Source organism: Urocitellus parryii, chromosome 7 (assembly GCF_045843805.1).
Source record: "Urocitellus parryii isolate mUroPar1 chromosome 7, mUroPar1.hap1, whole genome shotgun sequence".
Lineage (NCBI taxonomy): Eukaryota > Metazoa > Chordata > Mammalia > Rodentia > Sciuridae > Urocitellus > Urocitellus parryii.
Window position 1 is genome coordinate 16,978,955 of NC_135537.1, and position 27,058 is coordinate 17,006,012.

Here is a 27,058-nt window from a genome sequence, read left to right on the forward strand (position 1 = left end):
GGTCCTGGGGGCCGCACCGCTTCCGGTTGGCCAAACGCGGCGCCGCTTTAGGCGCCACCTCCTCTGGGTGCCCTGTCGTGGGCGCGCCATGGATCCCGGGTATTGGATCGGCGGCGAGTTTGAAGACTCGGTGTTCGAAGAGGGACCGCAGCGGCGGCCGGAGTCCCCCGCACCCTACCGCGCCAAGCTCTGCGAGCCGCAGGTGAGGGGCGGGGGCCTCTGCCCCGAGGGATCCGGGCCTCGCCCTCCGCGGTTTCGGCGCCGCCGACGCGCTGTCTTGCGCTGGCGTCCCGCGCCAGGCTTTGCTCCACTTCGGCCCCCGGAGCACCGGACACGGCCTGGCCGTGCGGTCTCACCCCGGCCCGCAGTCTCCAGGGGCGCCGGGGTGCCTTCCCGACCCTGCCGCGGCGCGCTCAGGGCCACCGCCCTCTTTGCAAACCTCAGCGCTGTGTGTCCCCAAACGGGAACGTCCGCGCACCTGCCCGCCCTGAACTCCGTGCCCACTAACGCCCTGGTGGCCTACATCGAGCAGGCACAGCCATTTCTCAGGGCCCATCGTAAATGCCAACTCCTCCAGGAAGTCTTCTGATTCCCTCCTCCAATGAAATGTTTTTGTCGTGGCGCCTCTAACCCGCTGTTAGCTTCTCTTTAAAGCGCTTGTCAATGTGCTCGTAAAGCCCTTAGACCGCAGCACTAAATGGTCACACGACAATTGTTCTTAACTTGATGCCCACTCTGCAGTGCCTGACAGTTTTGTTCAAAATAGGAAGTCCATGCGTATTCTTGAATTAGTAGAGTATTACTTTGTAATATTTCATAAGGTAAATGTCGTCTCTCCGGGCATAGCTAGTATTTATGCAAACCTGAACCAGGCACTGTGCTGGGTTCTCTTACATGGATTCTCTTATTTGTTCCTCAGTAAGCTGTATTTAGAGACGCCAGGGACTCAGTAATTTCTGAATTGTACTTTTTTTTCCCAATTTTTTCTTAATATCTGCAAAGTCTCAAAGTTACCTTCAGTACTCAATGTGTAACTAAAAACAGGGATTGGGCTTGAGCTGTATTGTGGTAGAGCATTAAAAAGCTCTGGTTTTAAGATAGGACCCTTGAATTTCATCAGTGTGTCAATTTCTTATTTCTCATTTGGGAAAAACACTTGCTGGCTTACAGGGTTACTGTGCAAGTGAAATGAGATGCTGTTTATGAAGATACTTGGCCAAGTGATAAAGTAAAACCCAAAAGTCTCTTAAGAATATGTTTGCTGCGTGAGTCTGAAAATCTGCTGCTCACAAATAGCTCAAGGAGGCCTTATTGTAGTTACATTGGTTTCCCTTGTTGAAAATAAGAGTTTGGCTTAGAAGATTTCTGTTGCCTGGCCTGCTTCCTTATCCAGGCATTTCCACCCTGTTCACAAGGTTCTTCCCTTCTTCCTCAATAGAGGGGGTATTGGAAGGCATCATCTCTCTGAATCCTTGGCCTGCCATGGTATGGGAGAATATAGATAGTCATCAGGAAACCAGCTGTGCTTCATCATTCCCACTAGGATAATGGAAATTGGATGGAGGTTGATACGTTTCTGTTTGGAAAGCTGGGACTGGCTAATCTGAAACAGTGACTAGACAGCAGTGGTGTATACAGGGAAAATGTGGGTCCATTGCATAGACTGTTGTGGGCCAACGCAGTGCTTGAGGGAGAACAGAGAAATGGTTTCTGGTCTTCACTGTGATGAACCAGGCCAAGGAAACTGATTTTACTAAGGTAGCAGAGAAGCATTGATACTCAGGCAGCTCTTTTAGAAATATAGCAAGCAATTATGATGTGAAGGTGGAACCCTCACAAATGAAGTTACATTCAAATTAATAATAGTCAGCCAGGGATGGGCTTCCATGTACTTTACTTAAACTAGTAGAAAAGCAAGGAAAGCATGCCCAGGTGGGCATCTCCCGAGTTTCTCCCGTCGCCCTTTGGTGTTTGGTTGCATTGAAACCTCCTTTTAACCTTGGTTTCCGTCTCCTTCTTTGCTTAGATTCTTTTGAGCCTTTCATCATTTTTCCTAACAACACCTCAAACATAATTCTTTTTTCTATGTCTTTTTTATAAAGAATTGTCAGTCTCTAGTCCATTCTCTAAAATTGCTTTAAAAGAAAACATCTCACTTTAAAAAACCATTGTGAACTGTGCAGGGTAAAGGTAGCAAATTCCCAGGTACCACACTGGTATCAGAAATGATGTAAAGAAAACCACATGTCTCATGCAGCTTTTTGGGGGAGATAATATTATCAGTAGATTTATTATTTGTGATAATTTTAATCGAAACTGGATCATCATTAAAGTTGTTATTCTTTGTTGGATATTTTCCCCAGTCTCATCTTGAAGAGGTATGTCTTTCTGAGGTTTACTTGGTTATATTATGGAAAATTACTCCTGAAGATGAGATGAGAGCATAGCTTCACTCTCTGTAATGTGCTCTGTTCATAATTTCTAGTGGTTTTATGAAGAATCTGAGAGCAGTGATGATGTTGAAGTTCTAACTATCAAGAAGTTCAAAGGGGACCTGGCCTACAGACGACAGGAGTATCAGGTAGGATCAAACATGTAAGGCTGTGGTACTTGAAGTGAGCTTCTGTTGTATCAGTGACAGCATATGTGACTAACAGTGTACTGTGTAATGAGTGTGTGTTTTTTAATGTTTTTAGTTTTTTATTACCTTTATATATTTATTTATTTTTATGTGATGCTGGGGATTGATCTCAGTGCCTCACATGTGCTAGGTAAGCGCTCTACTCCTGAGCTATCCCCAGGCCCATGAATGTGTTGGTGAAGATGGATTTTTTTTTTTTAAATAATCTTAGACTCTCAAGTTTCTATACTGTTTTATCTGGCTTTATATAATTTGCTTTGTTTCCCATAACTCCAAAAAAAGAATCTTTTTGGGGTCCCTGTAGATCTGTTTCCTTAGGTTCAGTAGCTCTCTCATTGTTGTGTGTCTCCAGCATAGAAATCTCATGGTGTTACAAGAGCATCTCAGAATGTGTAAGAAAAGAAAAAAATGAACAACTAGGAGCCAGGTTACTTCTCATATTTACATCTTCATGATGTTATCGATGGAAAGGTTCTATGGCAAGGCAGCAGCAAAACCAGGATTTGAAGCCTGATCTTTTGGCTCCAGAATGCTGTGCCCTAGGGGGAAACTTTCCACTGTAGTGGTCATTGTACTTCCAGCCATTCTGTCTCTACTATTGAGCAAAGTAGTACTAAGACACTCAAGTTCTTTGTGGTATCAATTATAACATTATTTTCCATCTAGGGAAAAAAAAATCACCTGATACTGAGTCCTCTTCTATCTTTCTTTTCTTCTCCTCTTTTTTTAAACAACTAATTGTCAGAAAGCACTGCAGGAATATTCCAGTATCTCTGAAAAATTGTCATCTACCAATTTTGCCATGAAAAGGGATGTCCAAGAAGGCCAGGCTCGGTGTCTTGCTCACCTGGGAAGACATATGGAAGCTCTAGAGATTGCTGCAAACTTGGTGAGTGGTTTCATTGCTTGTTTTCACACATTTTCCTATACCAAGGACAGTTTCATGGTTTATTTTCAAACGACAAAATGAAAAACTTGCTAGAAGCAAAATGGGTGGATTTGCATAAGCAGAAGAAAATCTTGAGCCGTGTAAGGGCTTTATTATGAGGAACAGTTGGAGCTATAGATATAATCATTTTCTTGTTATGTTTTTCCTGTAATAAGCTTGAAATTTATTGCCTAAGAAAATCTCATTTGCAGAGGTTTATTCTTGGGAAGTGTTAATAGGGCAGGATTATGAGTGATCTATTTCCTTTTTTAGATTTATTTAGGCTCTATGCTCCAAAATTTCTACAATGTACCATATATTACTTCTGTAAGCAGAAGTTATAAAAACATGACTAAATATTCATTCCAAGTCAAGCTTAATAGTCCTTTTTATTTTTAAGTAGACTTTGCAGAAACTTTATAAGGATAAAGAAAATTCTTTGTAATTTTGTTTGTTTATATTTTCAGATTAGGGCATTTATGGTTTACTTGTTGATTTCTGTGTAAATATTGGTCTAAATTGACCAATATTGACTGGTCTAAATTGACCAGTCATAGTATATAAAGACCAGTTTTCCTTCTCTTTGGGTGTTAGTGAGACACTATCATACAGATCTTGGTCCCCATGGGTGCAGGTCATCAGACGTCAGCCCCAAAAGCATTTACTGAGCTGTCCTTCTCCATCTCATTCACCTCTGTTAGCCCAGGGCTTCACTGCCTAGGACTTGAACCTCTCAAAGTGCAACTGTGGAATTGTTTTAAGAGTGTGAAATCCAGCTGTGTTTTGTTCTTTCTTTCCCCTTCTCTATTAATTGCAAGTTAATCAATCCACTCATTCTTTCTTCCTTCCGTTCTTTTTTTCTTTTTGATGCTGGGGATGGCACCCAGCTCCTTGCATATCCTAGGCAAGCACTCTACCACTGAGTTACACCCCCAGCTTTTTTAGTTTTATTTTGAGATGGGGGTCTCACTGAGTTTCCCAGGCTGACCTTGAACTTTTCCTGCCTATCCTCTCAAATGCAGCTTGATCTTTATGCTGGAAAGAAGATAAATTGCCTTGTGCAATCTATCTATGAACATTGAAGCCAGGATTTAATTGTGCTCATTCCCAGTCTTCCTGGTCTGCAAATCGACAGCAGCTTGAGCCTTTTCAGACTCAGCACTGCTCTGCTTTTCCATCACCTCGCTCTTGTATGGCATCTTTGAATTTCGCCCTCTTCCTTTTTCACTAAAGGCAGCAGCAGCTCGATTAGTGGCAGGGACCCCAGGTCCCATTTCTGTGGTTCACTCAGTGCACTGTTCCTGTGGCTTAGAGAATTATTATTTTTTTTTTTTTTCATTTAGCTCAATTGGTGACCAGGCAGAAGGTTTCAGTAACATGTCAGGACTTTCAGAACTGGTTATGAGTCTTCTGGGCACCTGCTGGGCAGGGAACTAGTGGTTCTCATCCTTTTTGGGGGTCTCTTGCATATTACCCTAATGGATACTGCCTATCTATAAGGTTTTCTCATTTCCTAGTAACCTGATGTTTTGTTTTTTAATTTCTTCTCTACTTGAGGTCTCTTATTTTGCTGTTAGCTCAGGCCCAGGACTGTTTTTTTCCTCATAGTTATTGTCTTCTCACATTCTGTAGAGGGACAGATCAGTGTGTAATGTTGAACAAAATAGATAGCAAATCTATATTATATTTGATTATAACTCTTCTGCTTATCAGCTGTGTGGCCTCAGGCAAGATATCTAACCTCTCTGTGTTTACATGTTAATTAACATCTATGGTGGCTGAAGAACTATGCTCTGCACTATGAATTTAGCATTAAGTAAAAGTTCTCATGGACCTTAATGGTCTTGTTGAGAAGGCTAGACACTAAATAGTAATAATGAAACAAGGTATATTCAGTCTTTGATGAGGTGCAGTATCACCAAAAGTGTATGGGGCTTTATTTCATATAGTTTCACTTAATTTGGGAATATTCTCAGCCTCCACAGGCTTCCCCTGACTTTGTGCCAGTTGCTCTGGCCTGCAGCATGGAGTTGGCTCCTGTTGCACTCTCTGAATAGCTGTGTACAGAAACTTGCTCTGGGCACTCACAGGCCAGGTTTTCCTTAGCCTTCATAGCAGCTTGAAGATAATGTTATCTGCCATCTGCTTTCTGCAGACTTTAGAAAAAGCAGGCCTATTTTTCCTAATCCAAAGGATATTTGCCAGATGGCAGGTTAGGCAAGAGGTGGTGGTTCTGGTTAAGGAGACTTAAAAAGGGTTTTCTGATCAGAATGAAACCAAGCAACCTCCTCTGGCCAAAAATGGCTGGCCTTGGTAGAATTAGCAGGGAAGGCATTTGGATTCAATTGTGATGCATCACGAAGCACCCAGGGCTCGGGGCTGTCATGTTCGAGATTTCTAAGCCCAGCAAGATGTCAGATGGACTTAAAAAAAATTACCTTTTTTTTTTTTTTTTTTGGTACCAGGAATTGAACTAAGGAGTGCTTAAACACTGAGCTATATCCCCAGGCCCCTTCCCCGCTGCCCTTTTTAGTTGTAAATGGACACAATATCCTTATCTTATTTATTTATTTTTATGTGGTGCTGCAGATCAATCCTAGCACCTCGAATGGGTGAGACAAACTCTCTACCACTGAGCCACAATCCCAGCCCCTTCCCAGCCCTTTTTATTTTTTTCTTTTGAGACAGGGTCTCACTAAGTTGCATAGGGCCTTACTAAGTTGCTGAGGCTGACTTTGAACTTGCAATCCTCTTGCCTCAGTCTCACAAGTTGCTGGGATCATAGGCATACACCATCATGCCCAGCTACCTTTTGGGTTTTTTGAAAGCATGAATGTTAAAATTAGCACAGGGCCTAAGAAAATTGGCTTGGGTCTTTTCAGATGTCTGGCTGAAAACAAAGATAATGATAAAAATTGAATTCAAACTGACATTTATATTTTTTGGTGCTGGACTTGTCACTGTTACATGAATTGTTACTTTATTATGACATTTGGATGTTTGGGATGGCTGATGTTTATTTTGCTAGGTAGTATATATTGCTCTTGGTTTATGGTTTCAAGCTTGTGATCCATTGAAGTATATTTAGTTCACTCAGCATGTATGAGTACTGAAAGATACTTCTAATGTATAACTTACAATTTATGTTGTATACATTAGACATCTTTTTGGTATCTTCTATTTTATATGGAAAACACTTTACAGTTACAGTTTTTTATCTTTTTTTTTTTTTTTCCTTTTCTCTTCAGGAAAATAAAGCTACCAATACAGACCATTTAACCACTGTGCTCTACCTCCAACTTGCTATTTGTTCAGGTTTACAGAACTTGGAGAAAACAATTTTCTGCCTGCAGAAACTGATTTCTTTGCATCCTTTTAATCCTTGGAGCTGGGGCAAATTGGCAGAGGCTTACCTGAATCTAGGGCCAGCTCTTTCAGCATCGATTGCATCATCTCAGAGACAGAACAATTTCACCTCAAGTAATAAAACTGTCCTGTCCTCCTTTCCACACTCAAGAAAGGACTGTATTTTGTGTTTCCCTGAAACTGTGCCTGAGAGCTCTGTGCTTTCTGTGGAAGCAAGTGTCAGGAATGGCCAGAAAATCGAGAAAGCTTTTAAAAACGGTCAGAATTGTGTGACTGGAAAGGGAGAAGCAGTGTTGATAGAGACTCAGATGAAAGCATGTGCCTCTCTGATTCGAACCAGGTAAGCTGAGTGGTGTGACAGGGTGGGGAAGGAGCTCAGGGGAAAGGCTTCATTTATTTTATATATTTCATTTATTTCAAAAAGTTCTAAGCAAGACTTGGTGTATATTTTTGAATTTTTCCTATGATCTAGACAGACGCCTTTGAACATGTGTCATTTCATTGTGTAAAACTTTGAAACATTATTAGTTGCTCAAGAATACAACTGGGGGGCTGGGATTGTGGCTCAGTGGCAGAGTGCCTGCCTCGAATATGTGAGGCCCCGAGTTTGATCCTCAGCACCACATAATAAATAAATAAAATAAAGGTATTGTGTCCATTTCCAACTTTATATATATATATATATATATATATATATATATATATATATATGAATACGGGGCTGGAGTTGTAGCTCAGTAGTAGAGTGCCTGTCTCGCACGTGTGAGGCACTGGGTTCAGTTCTCAGCACCACATAAAAATAAACAAAGATTAAAAAAAAAAATGAATACAACTGGGGTGAGTGCTCAGTGTAGAATGTTAAAATTGGAAAACACTAAAAAAAATTAGGAAAATTCAATTGGAAAAGGGTGAACAGCTGTTTTAAAGAAGGAAATTTTTATTCATATATTCCAAAGAAATCTGAAGAAAATCTGCTGTTGTGTTTGAATTGCTGATCATGTGAATAAACAGTTCTAAATTCATTCTACAGAGAATTCCCGTGGTTTGCCCCTAAGGACGCCAAGTACTTTGAATCCTTAAGGTATAAGAATTTGAGAAGAATGCAGGGAAAATACCCTTAACCAGTTCTATAATTTATGAAAGAAAAAGTAGACACCATCTTGAGAACATAGAGGTTGTTATATTTTCTCTCTGGAGAATTCAAGAACTATTAACAATGAGGCTTAAGCGAGAAGTGGCATCTATTTGGCAAATTTTAAAATTTATTTCATAGATATACTTAGTTGGCATTGACTGTGTCACTTTTATTCAGAAGCATATGTGCCAGGCCCTTGCTTGGTACTAGGATCATAAAGATTGTTTAAAACAAAACAAAACAAAAAAACAGTCCCTTTCCTTACAATTTTGTAATTATCTAGTCAGTGACTGGCACACAGGTGCTAAATAGCTTATCAGTAGTGTGAGCAGAATTCCATGGGGAACAAGATAAGGGAGCTGTTGGTGTGGCAGGAAGAACCAAGTCTTCAGAGACTTTCCAGGGGATGGTGTTTCTGCCAAATGTACCTGGTGGGAATGCTCACCAACCAAGGACTAAGTAATCCTGTGCATGATTTCATCTTAATCCTCATGACTGGGGTTACTGTTAGGATCCTATTTGATGGACTAGGAGTCTATTAAAATCATTCCTAAAGTGGCAAAGCTGTGAAGTCCAGGACCATCATTAGATGCAGTTCTTGCTCATTCCTTGTTATAATCCCAAGGCAAGGGAAGGCATGCAGAGTAAAGAGAAAGCACAGCCCAAAGGGCCGGGGGTGCTGGTGTAAAACAGCCACAGTCTGGTGGTAAGAACAGCATGTGGTAGGTAGTCTGTAGACCATGCCAGAAGCAGAGGAAGTAAGAGGTAGGACTTTGGAGTCTGATCTGATTTTGAAGAACTCAGTGAATTGTTGATGTTGAATGAATGAACCTGGGCTATTCCACTTGCCAGCTGTCTGACCTTGTGCAAAACTCTCTGGGCTCCAGGCTCCTCCTCTTCATAGATGGAGGAATAGGGGAAATGCCTACTTTGTGGGGTTGTAGTATTAAAGTATCTAAGTACTTACTGTACTGTGCAGTATATAGTAGGCAAATGATAAATGTTATCTTTTGGTACTTTTGCAGCTATTGGATTTTTTTATTATTATTATTATTATTAGCACAAGATGTTAGATGTCATCTTAAAGATTTTGCTCCTTGAGCTAAAGACCTGGAGAGTATTTGAAGGTGATGTGATCAGAGCAGTGATTCAGAGTGAGACCTGGTGGCTGGGATGATGGTCTAGAAGAAGATATTTGGAATTGGGGACATCAGTGAAGAGGCAGTGGAATGATTGGTGAATAGTGGTAGAGTCTTACCTAGTACGGTAAGAGGAAACAAAAGAAGAAAATTGTGTCCTTGCAGTATGGAATCGACAAGATTTGGAGGCCCGCTGAGTATGTGGGGATGGGTGTGAGGAGAAAGGCAGTTTGTCCTGGGTGGATGGTGCTGCTTTTTGCTGAGATTAGACACACAGGATGACCGGGCAGATTTAGAGTGGAAGGAATGATGTAAGCTCAACATCTGTGGCACACCCATCTGGAGTTGTTCATTAGGAAATAAAAGTCACACTTCGAAGAAGGGAGCTATGGATTAGAAGGAGATCAGCAATTGGGTGGTTGTGGAGGTCAAGTAGGATTACTTGAGAAGAGGGCTTGAGAACTAGGAGGTCATCTGTGCTGTTAAGCAGCTGATTTCAGTAGGAGGACAGGGAGAGAAGAACAGCTGCAGAGGGCTGAAGGTTGAGAATGAATGAACGTGGTATAGAAAGGAAAAGCTCTGTTTTCAAGTGACTACAAAGACAGGGAAGAAAGCAAGTATGGCAAAATGGTCACTGCTTCTGGCCACAGGGCAGGTGACATGAACAGGTTGCGCTGAGACAGCAGTGCGTCTTTGTACCTTATCCTGTAGAAAGCGCCATTGCAGTTGCTTCAGTTCCACGTTTGTCTTTGTTAGCTGAGGCTATAACAGAATACTGCTTAGTTTATCAAGAAAGAAACACAACTGGGTGCCATGGCACATACCTGTCATTCTTGTGACCCAGGAGGATCACAAATTGAAGGCCAGCCCTAGCAACTCAGCAAGAACCTGAGCAACTCAGTGAGAAACCGTCTCAAAAAAAGGGCTGGGAATGTAGCTCAGTGGTAGAGTCTAATCTCCAATGCCAAAAAAGAAGAAGAAGAAATTATTTCTCCCAATCCTGGGGCCTGGGAAGTCCAAGATCAAGTGCCAGCCTCTGATGAGGGTCTTCCTATTCTGCTATCATGATGGAGGGCATCAGATGGCAAGAGAGAGCATGCACATGTGGACCAGAGAGGAAGTCAGCTGAACTCATGCTTACACCAGGAACCCACTCCCAACACAGGGCTTTAATGCATTCATGCACTTAACTCTTAAAGGTCCTGTGCCTGGACACTAACACAGTAGCAGTCAGGTTTTGACAGGAATTAGGGAATATTTGCTCCATAGCAGCATTTTTTCCCCTGGCTGTGCCATGGCCATATTGATGATCTTTCTAATTTTCTCACACATCAAACTTCTTCTGTCAGGAGGCCCCTTCCCTCAGACATTTTCCTAGCTGGTGCCCTATCAGTTAGGTCTTGACTTGGATGGTATCTCGGGAAACCTTTCTGCACTGTCCCATTCTAAGGACACATTCTCGTGGATTATATTTTGTGGCACTTTTAACTACCTGAAATTATGCTTGTGTGTTCTCTCCTTCCGTTCTGTGAGGCCAGCCATACTGTCTTCTCTCCAGTATCTCTCAGTGCCTGGAGCCATGTCTGGCACTGCTCAGTACACAAAATGAGTGAATAGCAGAGCCTGGTACTCCTGGGCATGCCACAGGGACCAATGAGGCCAGAGGGAAATTGGGAAAATCTGCACATTCTCTATAAGAAGGAGGAGGAGCCACATGAGGATGGAGGGGAGAACAGCAAGAGAGGGGACCAGGTTAGGATCACCGTGGGACATCAGTGGTAAGGCAGTTGCAGAGTAGTCGTAAGAGGGTCATCAAAGGTTTGGCCCAGCTTTGGGTAATTGAAGTTACTAGGGAAGCTAATTAGTCTTTGAGGTTCAGATGCTGTGAGGTCCAGGGAATGGAAGGGTCATAAAACCCTGGCTTCAAAGAAACAAATCTACGTGGTGGGGGGCGGGGGGAGTCTGACTGGAAAGTGGTTTTTCTCAATCTAAATTATATGTGCTTTTAGCCACTTGCCTTCCACAGGGAGCTCTTTTGAGGTACTGCTGGCTAAAGCTCTCTCTGAGACGTTTTGATCTATTGACTTTAGAAAAGATGAATTTCCAGCATAAAGATGGGCAGTTTATTCAGAGTAAGGAGTTATAGGAATTCAAGTGAAAGTTCTGTTGAGGGTTGTCCTTCTCGAGCCTTGTGGGGCTCATTACTGTCCTGTAGTGGAGCCCACTCATGGGGACTTTTTGGTTTTTCAGACTTTTACTTCAGTTCACCCAATCGCAACAAACATCATTTGCTTTGGAGAAGAACCTAAGGACTCAACAGGAAATTGAAGATAAAATGAAAAGTTTCAGCTTCAAAGAAGACACTTTGCTGTGGATCGCTGAGGTAAGTGTACCCCTTGGGTTTATAAGACACAAGACATCAGATATTTTTCCTGGCTCTGACACCATTTTTATAAGGAACAACCAAATCCCATCTACAGAAGGTCTGTGTCTCCCTCCTTTATGTCACTCGAGTGGCCTCTTCACCATCCTTACCCTGCAGTGAGCCTGCCTGTAGGGCTGTTCTGTGCTTGCCAGTACTTGTTGGCGCCTGCCTGCTGGGACACCTGAATGCCCTTCATTGTTTCAATGCTGAAGAAACTAAAGGATGAATGCTCACATTTATGCCAGGTTTATATGCTTTTCCTCCATTCATTCTCATAGCTGGTGAGGACAGATGGAGCTGGAATAGAGGCCCAGGGAGGTTGTAACTCCCCTGAGGTTGGACCTTAAGTGGTAGCACTTGTCTAAAACCAGTGTGGGTCAGCTGCAAGTTCGTTTTCTTTCTGCTCCACCCTGTCACTACTTTGGTGGTTGCAGAGAAATACAAATGTCATCATTTGCATCCTATATTAACTTTCTTTTTTAAAAGCTGGATTTTGGGGGCTGGGGATGTGGCTCAAGCGGTAGCGCACTCGCCTGGCATGTGTGCGGCCTGAGCTTGATCCTCAGCACCACATACAAACAAAGATATTATGTCCGCCAAAAACTAAAAAATAAATATTAAAAAAAATATTTCTTTCTCTCTCTCTCTCTCTTTAAAAAAAAAAAAGCTGGATTTTTGTAAAGTACACTGTTGAAATTTTTTAAAGATGGCACTTGAGATTATGTTTTAAGCTCTTCATGCTACTTCCTTTCAGTACACAACTGAAACTTGACAGCTCTGGTATTCTTCCCTGAGAACGACTTCACCCGTATACTTCCTGTTGTCATTCTTTCAAAAAGTCTTATTATGCTGGGTGTGGTGGTGACTCCTGTCTCAAAAGAAAAAATAAAAAGGGATGGGGGATATAGCTCCATGGTAAAATGCTCCTGGGTTAATCCTAGTACCAAAAGAACAAATAGATAAAGATTTTAAAAAGTGGGCTGGGGATGTGGCTCAAGCGGTAGCGCGCTCGCCTGGCATGCGTGCGACCCGGGTTCGATCCTCAGCACCACATACAAACAGATGTTGTGTCCACTGATAACTAAAAAATAAAATATTTAAAAATTCTCTCTCTCTCCCTCTCTCACTCTCTCTTTAAAAAAAAAAAAAGATTTTAAAAAGTATTTATTGCAAGGCTAGGGTTGAAGTTGGGTGCTAGATCATCTGCCTTGAGTGCCTGAGGTCCTGGGTTTCATAACCAGCAGGGAAAAAAAGGTACTTAACTGCAGATCTCTACTGCCAGTCTCCTTTCTCTCTTCCCAACACTAAGCTGACTCATTATGAACTTTTCCCTGCGTTCTCCTTTGGCCTTTGTAACTTTCTGCCTCCTATAGGGTTTTTCCCTTGAGCCCTTGGATACACACAGACACCTGCCTCTTGTAATTGTATCTCAGCCTTTCCTTAGTCTTTGTTTTCCTTTATCTTTGCATAGAATGTCTGTTGGCCACTCACTTTTTTTTTAGTTGTAGTTGGACCTTTATTTAATTTATTTATTTGTATGTGGGCTGAGGATGGAACCCAGTACCTTGCATGTGTTAGGAAAGTGCTCTACTGCTGAGCCACAACCCCAGCCCTGGCCACTCATTTTTAAATCGTCTCTTTACTTCTTAGAGGCTACACTACCCTGTTTATCGCCTATATTTTTCTCTCTCTTTTCCTTCCTCCCTTTTTCCTCCTCTCTCCTACCCCTTCCTCCCTTTCCTCCCTTCCTTCTTTCCTTTGTCTCATTCCACTCTGCCCTCACCTTCATTTTCATTCTTGGGTTTCCCACGCTGGGCTCAAGTACTGGCCTCAAATGATCCTTCTGTCTCAACCTCCTGAGCAATTAGGACTACACATGGGCCACCATGCCCTGCTGTTTAGTGTTCCTCTGCCTCTTGGGACTCCTGGTTTTTTCTGTGGCATGACGTTCTCTAAGGTTTCACTTCAGTTTTCTGTTCTCTTTGCCTTTCTTTTCCCATCTCTGAAATCGTAATGGTGCCCATGGTTTCGGTTGTCACCTTGGCGTTGGTTACTTTCAGTCTATGTCTCTTGCCTCAGCTCTGGAGCACTGTCTCACATCTCTGGTTGGTTACTCCTGGAGGTAACTGAGATGGTTATTGATTATTCTACTGTCACTTCCATTGACATGAAAGCACTTACGTCAGTCTTGCAGACTCCCTCAGGAAGTGGAGGAGCATTGGAAAGAGCCATCTGACTTAACTGTTTTTCTTTGATACTGTCTGTCACTCTTCTTTCCAGACCTGGAACCTCACTGGCTCTGGGCCTCTTTCTGTCTAGGGTTAGCCTTTCCAGTCACCCACCAAAGCCCACACTCCTTCAGCTTCCATCTTTGGTTTCTGTTCCACATTAGCAGCTAGTCTTCTCCACCTCAGGTTGACTCTCACAGTGGCCTCTGTCTCACCTCACCTTGCTTCCTGGCTTTTCCCCCTGAATGTATCTTGACTTGCTTTGACGATGTTACCTATTTGTTTAAAAACTAAGATGAGTCCCTGTTACCTCTGAGGTCAGGTCTGATCTAGGATCTTTAATGTGATATCCAAGGCCTTGCAGAGTGTAACCCCAAACTTACTAACCAAGAATTCCTTACCCAATCTTTTGCCACCACTAGACTAGTCTTTCCATCTCTAGCAGACCTGTCCTGGGGCTTCCTTTCTCTACCTCTTAGCTTCTCATCCTCAGATCTCAGCTGAGGTCCCATACCTTGGGGCAGCTTTCCTGGATACTCTTGCCTGTGGTGATTTTTCCTTCTTTAAACTCAGATAAAGTGGTTGCTTGAAAAGATAGCTCTCTGAACCCTAAAAAGTTACAGGAATGTGTCTCATCTCTTCATCTAAATTCTAGGTCTTCATAAGCCAGACCATGTCTTAAACATCATTGTGTTCTTCTCATGCTGGGGAAATCTGTCACTTGAGTGGGATGATAGTTCTGTGCTTAGGTGATGCATCTGACATACCTGTGGAACTTTTCAAAAGTAATGAATGTCTGGACCCTCTTTAGGATTATTTGTATTATACTCACTTCATTTTAATTGACTTATGATATGACCTAGACCCTATAGGCTTAAATATTCTTTGATTGCATACTTTTACTTTTTATTTTTAGTTGTTTTATTTGAATTGAGATCCAGATAAAGTCTACATACTATACTTGGTCCTTTTGTCTCTTATATATCTTCTATTTTTAGATGGTTCTTCCCTCCCCCCTTTTTTTTACTTTGATAAAATATATGTAGAAAGCGTAATATTTGCCATTGTAATCATGTTAAGCATACAGTTCAGTGACATTAAGTAATTCACAGTGTTGTCCCACCATCACCACTGTATTTCCAAAATTTTTCCATCCCCCCAAACAGAAACTTATAAACCCATTAAGCAAAGCCTCCCCATGCCCTCCTCCCTCTACCTCTCATATTCTCTAAACTACTTTCTGTGAATTTACTATTTTTGGTTTTTCAAATAAGGGGAGCCATACAACATTTGCCCTTTTGTGTTTGGCTTAGTATACTGTTGTCAAGGATTGTCCATTTGATAGCATATACCAGAACTTCATTCATGGCTAGGCATTGTGGCACATGACTGTGGTGTAGAAGGCTAATGTAGGAGAAATGCGAATTTGAGGTGGGTCTGAGCAGATTAGTGAGACCTTGTCTCAAAATAAAAAATAAAAAGGGGTGGGGGTAAAACTCAGTGGTAAAAAGTGCTTGCCTAGCATGTGTGAGGCCCTGGATTTATTCCCCAGTACTGGGAAGATCAAAGCGAAACAACCTCATCCCTATGTGTGTATGTGCCATGTTTATCCACTCATCTGTTGATGGATACATCTGGGTGGTTTCCACCTTTTGGATATTGTGAATAATATTGCTTTGAACATTAGTATGCATGTATGTTTGTGTCCCTGTCTTTAAGGATGTATATCTAGGAATAGAATTGCTGGGTCATATAATGTAACTCTGCTGAACATTTTTAGTAACTGCCAAACTTATTTTTTGTAACTTTTACCTAACACTGTGACATGGGTATAATTCGAGATTCTTAAATATTATTTGAGTACATAATTTTTAATGGCTAGATCCATCCAGTTTTTGAATGAACTATAATTTATTTACTTACTCCCCTATGTTGAACATGTAATAAGTATTTGGTACTTCATTGAATCTAGGAAGTCATCAGTTGTAAAACATTATTATTTGATGTGCCACTAAAAGAAAAATAAGATGCCATTTACACTGTGATGCATCATAAACTACATCTTGATTTCAGAGATGTCAAAATTCAAAGAGTATCTTAGACCTGATAAAATACCATCCTTTAATAAATATTCCACATCTCATTGCAGTTTCCTCCAAAATGTGTGATCTGTGAAGATTCAAACCCACTGAGAACCATTTTTTGATTGTATTTCTAATTAAGTAGAGTTTTCATGAAATTGGATCTCAGGTTTGCAGGAGCCATAGAAATCATCTAGTCCAAATCCATGTTACTAAATTTCTTCTGCATTCGTGCTTGACCACTCTATAATATTCTTTCATGCCAAATGGTATTAAATGTTTTACAACTTAATTTTAGTAAGGCTGATCACTTAGAAGCTTGTGAAGGCCTTCATAAAAAAGTATAAAATAGTTTAGCACCACTTCCAACATTTTGAAGATGTCAGGTAAGGCTTTTTAGAACTTAACTTTGTGAGTCTTACCAAAGAGAAACTACCCCAGAATCTGGGGATGCATCCTGGCCTGATTATGACCAGTAGGGGGCAGTGTTGTGCCTTCATTGGGTAACTGTGCTTGTTAAGTTTACAAGATTGGGTAGGCTTCAGCGGGATCATGGTCTCCTTTTGGGTCAGGAAAAGGCAACCTAACTCCTACTACTCAATTGTTTGCTGCTTTTGATGGCTTTAGGGAACTTGTAGGTGATAGGAACCTGTGCCCCATGCACAGCTGCAGTCATATTCTGCCCAAGCTCTGCCTGGTCCTCTCAGCTGTTTTCTAGGAGAGAGAGTCACTTGTAATTGCATTCTCACTGAGGGCATGTGTCTTGATAGAAAAAGGTTGACTTGATGCTCCCAGGAGGCCAGATGGTACCGCAGCTGCATGAGGACAGGCTTCAGCAATTCTTTCACTCGGGAGGAAGCGTGGAAATATCTGATGGTTTACATACATGATCCTTGGATGACAAATTCTGAATAGACATCTTTTGAATATGTTGGGAGTGTTCCCTGGTGGCTAAAGTACTTTCCCTTTTTGTATGAAGGCCTTTGTAGTTGATGAACAACCTTATCTTCTGTTCCATGTCTGCTGCCTCTTTTACTGGGACAGTATTTTTTTTTCTTCTGCTACAGGTTATGGGAGAAGATATCATTCAAGAAAAAATAAAAGAAGAAGTTCACTCAGAGGTGAAGAACATTGGCTCTGCAGCTCTGACTGCCTTGGTGACTGCATCCTCGAAAGAATTTGAAGACAAGTGGTTCAGAAAGATCAAAGACCATTTCTGTCCCTTTGAAAATCAGTTCCATACAGAGATACAGATCTTGGCTTAGAGGTCCATTTAAAAACAAAAACATCTTGCACAGTATTAATTGTCCTTGTTTACTTCAGACAGGATCTGCTGATCATGGAAAAAGTGAATTTATAATTATGACTTCTTTCCCAGATTATTTATACTGACAGTGCATTTAGTGTATTTTGCTCTTTTTAGATTTCTTGCTTTCCCTATATATTGTATCGTCGGCCTACTTCCCATTTGAAGATATCTGCTGGGAAAGCAAATAAAAGAGGCTTTCATATCGTATGGTCTCTTAAAGACAGTTACTTTATTGTAGCTAGCAGTGTAAGAACCCACTTTTTTTCTTCAGGTAAATTCATCAGCAGTGTTCAAGAATGTTGAAATATGAGAATAAACCATTTCTAAGTAGAGTGTATCAAGAACTGCAAAGGGTGCCTGTAATCCCAGCGGTTCAGGAGGCTGAGGCAAGAGGATTGTGAGTTCAAAGCCAGCTTCAGCGAAAGCAAGGCACTAAGCAACTCAGTGAGACCCTGTCTCTAAATAAAATGTGAAATAGGGCTGGGGATGTGGCTCAGTGGCCAGTGCCCCTGAGTTCAATCCCCGGTACCAAAAAAATAAATAAATAAATAAATAATGCAAAGGGTCTAAGAGTTTACCCTAATCTGTAAGCTATCAAGTTAGCCTGCCACAGCCTTGGTGCTGAGAGAAGACAGGAGACTTCTAGATCAGAGATAAAGGGTTTCATAACACAAGGTCCACCGAGCAGTATGAGCTCCGGCATGTTTGCATCAGCTCCTCTTTCCTGTGGGTCCCATGGAGCTGTCACACATGGGCACACATGAATGCCTCCAACACCTCCTGTAATGTGCACTGTATGGCTTGTGTTACCGGAGAGAAGCCCTTAGTTAGTAAACTCCAGTCTGTTGCAGTGAATAGTAAGCATGCTTGCCCTTTGCGCCAGAAGGAGACACTGTCTCCTTTGCTGTGCAGACATCTTTGAAAGACGGTCTGGAACAGAGAGTATCAAGTGCATTACGTACAAGACATGCAGAAACAGGAGAGATTCATGGAACATTGTCATACAAAGAGCCTTTTTTTTTTTTTTTTGGTATCAGGGATTAAGCTCAGGGGGCCTCTGCCACTGAGCCACATCCCCAGCCTTCTTTTGTATTTTATTTAGAGACAGAGTCTCACTGAGTTGCTTAGTGCCTCACTTTTGCTGAAATGGCTTTGAACTTGAGATCCTCCTGCCTCAGCCTCTCAAGTGGCTGGGATTACAGGCATGCGCCACCATGCCTGGCAAAGAGGCATTATTTTACTGAATGAATAATCTGTGATGGAGGAGCTCCCTTATAAATGGAATTTAATAATAAACCCATACCTCATCAAATGTCCTGCACAACTTATTTTTCTCAACAGAGGGCAAAGACTCCAGCCCAGGGCATAAGGCGGAGTCCTCAAGATTTCCAACCACACTCTCTTTCAGCTTGCTTCACCTTTCCCAATACCCTCCTTCCCCCAAATGGGCTGGTTTAGTGTGCCCATCCATTGCAGGTTTAACCCTTCATCTCTAAGATGAGATGAAAGACTGTATAATTAATAGATATTTCAATTTTAAGAACCATTAAAACTTAGGAAAAATCCCTCAACAGCCCCCAGTGCCCTCCCTCCATTCATTCACCTGCTAGCCATTGTTTATTAGCTCCTGTTACGTGTCAAGCATGCTGTCTGTTGTGGAGTTTGTGGTCTAGTTGTGGATTGTCCTGTCCTGAGGGCATTTTTAGCTCTCAGGCTGCCCTCCCAGACCCATGTCTTCACCATCCTGATGGCCCTAGTGATCTTCGTGGATCCTGCCCTCACCTCACTCCCGCCCCGCCTCACCTCCCTGGCAGTGGCGTATAGATGCAGGTGAGGACTAGGCCTGCTGACCTCCGATGCCTGGCTGTCGGGAAGAGTGGGGAAAGGACGAGGAAGATAGGGCCCTTCTGGGTTTCATCATACAAAGTCCTCATGGCCATTTCCAGCACAGATGGCGGAGGCGTGCAGGTGGACAGTGACTGCTGAGGAAAGGCCTTCAGGCCTGCCTGTTCAGACGCCTGCCCTGTCAGTGAGTGAGTCATCAGGATGAGCAAGTGGCTGCGACGGAGGTGACTTCACTCTGGGTGGGTGGGTGAACCCAGACCAACTCCTTCCCTCTTGTGCTCACACAGGCCTATCTCTGGTGTTTTCTCCCAGGGAGAACTCTGCTGGGTGCCTGAGCTGGTGAGAGGCTTTTTTTCCCTTTTACATTCTTAGACCTGGAGCCAGAATCATGCTGGAGCCAGAGTCTTACAGAAACCAAATCCAAGTCCTTCACAAGGCCTGTGAGGCCCTCTGCAGCCTGGCCCTGGCCCATGAGTTCTCACTCATTCTGCCCACTTGGTACCATTCTGGTTCTGGCTCCCTCTCACATCCTTGGGCTCCTCAGGCTTCCTTTATTTAAGCCCTTTGCCCACTCAGTAACCTCTACTTGGCACATTCTCCCCTGCTTCTACCCCCGCCCCCAACCTCCGCCCTGTCTACACTTTGCTTTCCTACAGATATCAGCTCAGAGGTCACTGTTGGGATATTCCAGATTCCAAAAGTAAGAGTGCCCTGTGCTTTTGTCCAGGTGATTGTAAGAGTTAAATAATTCATTGTGTGATTCCTCCTTGCCAGGTCATTGGCTCTCGGATGCTCTCTTTGCTTTACCCTTTAATGGTGGAGCTCAGCCTTAGTCATGCCGTGACTTCTGCCACTGCTGCCTCCCTGGAGCATTAGCCCTTATAGAGGCAGCCTGAGCATGGACCCAGAAACTCACAGACCCATCCCTACAGAGCCTGACCACCAGGACCAAAGGTGTCCTGTATCCACCTGTGCAGTATGGCATTTCAAGAAAGATGTGCTTCAGTTCAGGAAAACAGGTCAAAATCTACAAATGAATCCAAGGCCACAGTAAAGAAATCATTTTAAAGAGCAGCTTTCCTAGTGCTTTTGAAATTCAGTCTATGAAAGTAGTTTCCACTCTGCTTTGCAGGGCCTTCATTAAAGAAAAACGGCAGCTCTGCTGGTATGGCTGCGCGTCTAGTTGAGTCAGAGGCAGTGGAGCTTGCCTTCTCCATGCCTGGCCCTATCCCCTGGCTAACCCAGGCCTTTGGTTAGTGTTGTGGACCCAGTGAAGAAGGAATGTCCCAAGCCAGCAGAACAACAGTCCAAGCAGTGGCAGCTCCAATCCTGTCTTCCCAAAGGGCAGCCACTGGCAGACTTCCTGAAGGGGAGTGGGGAGAAACAGAGGGCAGGCATTCGTCTTCCTTGTTCTTTTTTCTTCCTCAAAACAGAATGGCTTCATCGCCTAAAATATTAGTGCTCTGTGCTCAGCTTCTGAGCTAGTGACTACCTGCCTGCTTCATGGGAACCACACTCTCTGGCCCACAGTGGCGGATACCTGGCTGCCATATTGGTACTCATCCACCCTAACTGCTAGGGAGCGGCAGAAGTTACCTGACCCAAGCTGAAATAATTAGATTCTCTCCAAGGGCTTCAGAAGTAGATTCTTCTTGTGTATCCAAACCTAACAGGCTCAAAAGCTGAGAGAGGCATGCTCTTTGCCAAGGTGACAGGAGCAGGAAGAGAGATCTGCAGAGACAGAAAATTCAGGTGATCCCCAAAAGGGGCAGAAGGGACAGTTGTCTGCTTTGTTGCTTCCTGATTTCAGTTCCTTCTTGGACTCTAGAGCCTGCCTGACGTCTCCATGAGTGTAGCAGGCAAAATAATCCCCCCCAAAGATGTCTAACCCCTAACCCCCAGAACCTATAACTACATTAGGTTACATGGCGGAGGGGAACTAAGGTTGTTAATTGGCTGACTTTAGGGGATTATCTTGGATGATCCTGGTGGAACCAAGTAATCACCAGGGTTTTGAAAAATGGAAGATGGCAGCATATGGAATAAGACAGAAATACTATGTTGGTAGCTTCAAAGATGATGGAAAAGGCAAGGAAATGTTTTTCTCCTAAAGTGTCCAGGAACACAGCCCTGCTGACACCTTGATTTTAGCCCAGAGAGATCTGTGTCAATTCTGAACTATAGAACTATAAGGTGATATATCTGCGTTGTTATAAGATTTGTGGTCATATAGCAATAGAAAATAAGGCAAAGTAATCCCTAAATGAAGATCGCTCGAGCTGGTTTCTGTTACCTACAACCCAAGAATCCTACTCTGGATGGCTTGCATCTTTTATTCTTGGTTTTGGAATAATTATTCTGTGCCTCACAAGGCAATTTCTTTTCTAAATAATATTCTTTCACTCATTTATTTAATGGTAAAAATGCGACCATTGTTGAGTAGGATTATTGTAGGAGGGACCAAAGAGAAGAAGCAACAGGTGCCCTCAAGGAGCATATCTACAGTGGAGTCACGGACATCCACAAAAGCAGAAGAGAAGAAGGAGCTGGGAGGGAGGTCTGGATAGTGCAGAAGTGCTGAGGAGGGCTGGGGCTTTCAAAAAAGTTTCTGGAAGGAGGAAATCTGATTTGGACCTTAGAAGAGGGAAGGATTTGCTGCAGGCTCAGCGGAGAATCAAAAGCAGCCACATCGGAGTCCTAAGTTGAGGGGTAGCAGGAGCGTAGACCTGGAGGAGGCCATAACAGGTATGAAGGGCAGTGAAGATGGGGCAGATGAGCCATTGCCAAATTATGAAGCATCATGAATGCCAAGATAAGAAAGCCGACTTTTCTCAGAGGGCAACTGTGAGCTACAGACGGCTTTTGAACAGGGGAATGGCTGGTTTAGGGTTGTGCTTTGGAAGGGGAAATGTGGTTTTACTTTCCAAATGTTAAACAATCTTTGAGCTTCAAGCAATGTGTGTCTCCTGGGCCTGCAGAGTCCCAGATATGAACCCCAACATGGAGGAGGCCGACTCCAGGTGCCTTAGGGAACTGGTGTTATTATGGAGTTTGTGGGCCTCTAGCAGTTCCCTCTACACCTGGGATACAGCCAGACTCGCCCAGGGCTGTGCTGCTGTCTGACGTGCAGGCCACAGCTCTATGGGCAACTCCTCCTCAATTCCAGGTCTCAGCTCCTAGGTCTCCCCTCATACAGACCTTCCCTAACCCCTGTCACTCCTTGTCATTCTCTCCCAAACCAACAAACCACAGGTCGGGGAATGCACACACTGGTGGCAATGAGGCTGTTGATGCTGTCATAGGTGCTCTGAGTCAGGACCTTGTCTCTGTCCCTGGCACATTTTAGGCCAGTTGAGGGTTAAGTATAAGCAGGCCCTTTGGAGTAGAAGCCAAGGCCGGCCTCCCTAAGCCCAGACCTGCAGGGCCCCACATCCATTTTCTCTTGGCAATCTAGGATGTGTGGACTAGAATATTCAGGAAGGAAAGGTTTCGTTGATGTGCCTTCCTACTGTGCTCACAGTGAGGGCTCCCAGAATGAGTGCTTGCCCTGCCAGCACCTCAGGAAGCTGCCCTGGCCTTGAACCAAGGGCCACTGCATGCTGGAAGACCAGCCACCAGAAGTCACCCCTACTCTGCTAGTGGTGAAATAGGGCTGACTGTGAAGACTCCATGGTCAGCTCTCCCCACATGGGGTTGGAGAGGGAGGGATCTGCATCTGCTCAGGTGTTGTGGAGAAGTAGGGCAAGCTGGGTGGGAGGAGCAGCCTGGGATGGACATCCAGGGCCCCTCTGGCATCTGAGCCTCTATGGGAGAGCTCCTGACAGGGCTGACTTGTGTGCCTGCCAAATTCATGTGGTGAAGCACTAAACCCATCAATCACCTCAGAAGGTGACTTTAGTAGGAGATACAGACTTTAATCCCTAGTACCAGATTCTGTATTAGAGTTCTCTGGGGTAAAAGAAACAATGAGATAGCTGAGGTGATAGATAGTTTGTGGGAGGCTGACATAGCATGTGGCCAGTGTTTGCTTCCCCTCCTGATCGGTGTGGCACTGTCATCACCTTGTGATCTGGTTGCTTAAGTAACCGAAGACGGTAGCCCCGATCTTGAGGGTAGAGAAATCACAAATGTGTCTCCGTGCATGGATGTGCCTTCCCACAGCCAGCCCATGGGTCGAGCTACGCTCACCTGTTCCTTTGTGATATTACCCCTTGCTCTGTTTGGGATAGAATGTTCCATGAAAATGCCCTTTGTGTATCCCTTCTCTTACTCTCCCTTGGGTGTGGCCTTCCTAGATGTCAGCCTGCTGACAGAAGACATCATGAAGCTAGACTTAGCCCCTTGAAACCTGACCCCTTGCTTCATTTGAATGGCTTCTCAATAAAAGGGGTCAGCACATGCTCCCTTGCTCTCTCTTTCTGTGGACCCTTAAGGGCAGAGGAGCCATCATAGCACCCACAAAGAAAAAAGTATCTCTGTCTCTTATGTGGTTATTTCATGCAGCCCAGTTCCCCTGGGGTGACCGGGTGTGTTTTAGTCACGTGCAATGCGGCAGGTGGCGTTCCTGGGAGGGCAGGTTTGAGTGTTTAAGTCGCGGGCAATGCGACAATGGTTGATAGATAGATGAGGAGGAATTGGCTCATGTGATTATGGAGGCTGTCTCAAGCTATCTAAGCTGGAGACCAGGAAGCTCCTGGCATAGTCCTTGTCTAAAGGCCACAGGCTTAGGACCGGAAGAGCTGATGTTTCAGGTCAAGTCTGAAGGCGAGAGAAAAAAGCAGTGTTTTGGGTTGGTAGCCATCAGGCAGGAGGAATCCCTCTTCCCCACAGCAGAGTTGATCTTTTTATTCTATTCAGTCTTTCAGCTGACTGGATGAACCCACCTCTGTTGGGGAGGGCAATCCGCTTTCCCCAGTCTAGGAGCCAAATGTCAATGTCATCCAGAGACACCCTGAATAATGTCTGACCCGATATCTGGGCACAGTCAAATTGACACAATTGACAGCTTGGCACCTGCACACTGCTCCTTATTCTCCTAATCCAATTTGGCTTAAGTGACAGGCTTATAAGAAGAGGAGAGGGGACACTCACGGACACGCATGTGAAGAGGCAGCAGGAAGGGGGCCACCTGCAAGCCAAGGAGAGGCATCCGAGGAACGTACCCTGCCAGGACCTTGATCTTAGACTTCAGCCTCCAGAACTAAGAGGAAAAAGAAAATCCTGTTGTTCAAGCCGCCTTGTCTGTGGTGTCTGGGTTCCAGCAGCTCCAGGAGACCCTGTCCCCTGAGGAGACTGGGGGCTCCTTCACTCTTCCCTGGCTGCCCTCTTTCCTTGGTCTGCAGCAGATCCCATGCCTCCAGGGCTTGCCTTGCCTTTTCCTCTTTGGTCCTGGAAAGTCAAGGGAGAGGCCTTGCTTGTGTTTTTAGGTGGGACTGAGAGGGTGGGGTTCCAAGAGCTTGGTCTTCTTCATTAACTCCCCTTTCAGGGGAAGGTTCTAGAAATCTGCTCTCAAGCCAGGGCTCCCAGCCTGGGAGGTGTCTCTGCAAAGGGCACCCTGGCCTGTCTTGGGAGCAGCGCGGAGGAAGGCGGTCTTGGCACACACTCTTGCAAGTGCCTTTGCCCTGGGTGTGCATCGTGCTGTGGCGGTCCCCTCTGGGCACACTGCCTCCTCATTAGCACATCCTCCTTCACCACCCCTGCTGAGGAAGGAAGGATGGGCACTCTGAGAAACAACAGTCTGTCTCAGAATACACTGAGCGGCCACAAAAAGGAGGCTGTCCGTGTGTGTCTGCTATATTTACATTCCTGGTAGCAGTTTTCCTGACACACAGACACTCTTCAGAAGGAAGCTGAGAAAGTGAGTGGCAGTTTCTCCGTGTCCAACAGTTTCTTGAATCGAGTCCAGAAAAGGAAGTATTCAAAGAAGCTTCTCTGGCACTTTCACAGCTGGTCAGCAGGAAACCCAAGTAAAGATGGGGCCCCTTCCTGCCCTGTCAAGGTGGTCCCGGGCTGTCAGAGCAAAGCTCCATCTGGGAGCCTCGACTGTGCGCTTGGGCCAGCCCTGCCCCATGTCTGGCCTTCTGGGGCCACAGCAGACTGTTGGCCCCTGGGGACTTACAGTGGGGATGGGGAGAAACACAGCCATCATCCTAGGAGGACCAACGAGTGCACAGTGCCCTGGAGAGGGGCTCAGTCTGGGAGCAGCCAACACTTTCAGTTGGTGCTGGCCCATTATCCTGGAAGGAGGTTCTGTGGTCCCCAGCCCTGGTATGGGGGACGCCTTTGCCGTGAGTGAAGCACCCTTCCCTCAGGACACAACCACCGTGCCATGCTGTTTCTTCCATTTTCTCCTGTTCTTTCTGATGGTGTTCATGTGTAGGTCCTTCCCAGCTAACATCATGTTCTTAGGACAGGGAGATGTGTCGCCCAGAGTTGACATGAGCTGGTGCTCAGATGCCATTGTCGATTTCACATGGTAGAAGATGATGTGTCTAAGGACGGCCTCCAGCAAGGGCCCCTGCCAAGGAGGTCCAGGGGAAATTATAACCTTGAGTAGAGTTAGAGATGGAAAGAGACCAGGTTTGTAGGATTTGATGTTTGGTTAAGTTCTCGTTCTGGTTTCCTGCCACTCCATTGCAGATGTGGAAAACCGCTCCTGGTCCTCTGGTAGAAATGGGTCTTAGGAAATAAGCCCAAGGCATCCCAAAGGATGTCTCTGCCTCAGGGCAGTGGCCCTTAGAGTCAGCAAAACTGGGTCATGGTGCAAAAAAGAAACACCCATTTCTCAGTGGCTTAAATGACACAGGCTTATTTCTTGTTCCTACTACATATCTGGGTGGGTGGTTGGGTGGCCATGGTAGTGTCTACTGATTGTGGCCTATTAGGCACCAAGGCTGGTGGGAGAGGGCTTCAGCTTGAGGGTTCCCTCTATGCGGGTCACTGCACTCAGGCTCCCCATGCCTCTGCCTAGAGGTGATCCCAGCACCTCCACTCAAGTGTCACTAGCCAAAGTGAGGCACACCCACCTTCCCAGCCAGCAGGCTGTTGCCATGGTCCGAAGACTCAGGAGAGGTGAAATAGCGTATCTGTGAACAGCCCTGAGATGACAGATTGGCCATAGAGGGAAAACAGCTGGTGGGGAGAAGTCAGGATAGAGCTGGGTCTTCCCTGCCCCAGGGCTGAACCCATGCAGGCACCAGCAGGGCGGGCCTTGGAGAGCTGGGCTCAGGACCTTCTGTCACCCAAGAAGCCTTCCCCTTCCCTCAGCTTTCTCAGCTGATGGCTCAGCCAGGCCTGGTAGTTCTACCCCCATCTCAGTCTTGCCTGGGAAATAGCAGCCGCAGGCTGGGGCTGAAATACCATTAGGAACCAAAGGTTTCTTGGTCTCTTTTTATTTTTTTAACTTTCAGGGCGGGGGGAGGGGAGAAGGAAAATGAGATAGGAATAGAATTTTAAAAAAATAAGATAGATGCCATCTGTCTAATTCACTGGGCCCAAGGGTAGCCCAATATTTCTAGGGAAGAGGAGTTTCTCTGACTCTCCCAGAAACATCTAGAATGTTCCCACATCCTCTCCTGACTTTCTTATCCAAATCTCCAGGCAGTGGACCGTTCCTGGGAAACAGAAGTACCTACCAGTCATCTACATGTTGGTACCTCAGTTTACCCACTAGTAAAACTTAAGCTGCGTATGTGATGAGGACAAAGGGCAAATGCACCCCTAGATCTTGGCTCATGTGCCTCAGTTACCTCCTCAACAGTGGGCATCACTAGAGCTGGGGTGCATTCACGTAGCTCATCAGGGCCACATTCCTGAGCCCCCCCCCCTGTAAGCAGCCAGTAAAAATAGGCCCTTTTTTGTTCCAGCAAGCCAGCCTGACCTTCCTGTGAGAGCCGTGTCTCCCTTTCCAATTGGAGGCCCCAATAAAGGCTTTTCCTTAATTTTTGTGCTTGTAAGACTCA

The 27,058-nt window shown here is 44.6% G+C and overlaps 1 protein-coding gene across 1 annotated transcript; it reads left to right on the forward strand.

Annotated features, from left to right (window-relative positions):
- The first annotated feature begins 19 nt into the window (after window positions 1-19).
- On the forward strand, window positions 20-18,558 carry C7H8orf76 (chromosome 7 C8orf76 homolog). Its single transcript, XM_077800669.1, has 6 exons — window positions 20-202; window positions 2,486-2,581; window positions 3,387-3,530; window positions 6,818-7,275; window positions 11,460-11,592; window positions 17,011-18,558. Exons 1-6 carry the CDS (start codon window positions 89-91, stop codon window positions 17,206-17,208), a joined length of 1,143 nt encoding a protein of 380 aa, XP_077656795.1. The 5' UTR covers window positions 20-88; the 3' UTR covers window positions 17,209-18,558.
- The last annotated feature ends 8,500 nt before the right edge of the window (window positions 18,559-27,058 follow it).

What these genes read in the sequence shown, in the direction of transcription:
- C7H8orf76 (XM_077800669.1), top strand. Translation starts at nt 89, where the DNA reads ATGGATCCCGGGTATTGGATCGGCGGCGAGTTTGAAGACTCGGTGTTC. An exon ending in CCAAGCTCTGCGAGCCGCAG is followed by an intron (nt 203 to 2,485) that starts GTGAGGGGCGGG and finishes CATAATTTCTAG; the next exon opens with TGGTTTTATGAAGAATCTGA. An exon ending in TAGAGATTGCTGCAAACTTG is followed by an intron (nt 3,531 to 6,817) that starts GTGAGTGGTTTC and finishes TTTTCTCTTCAG; the next exon opens with GAAAATAAAGCTACCAATAC.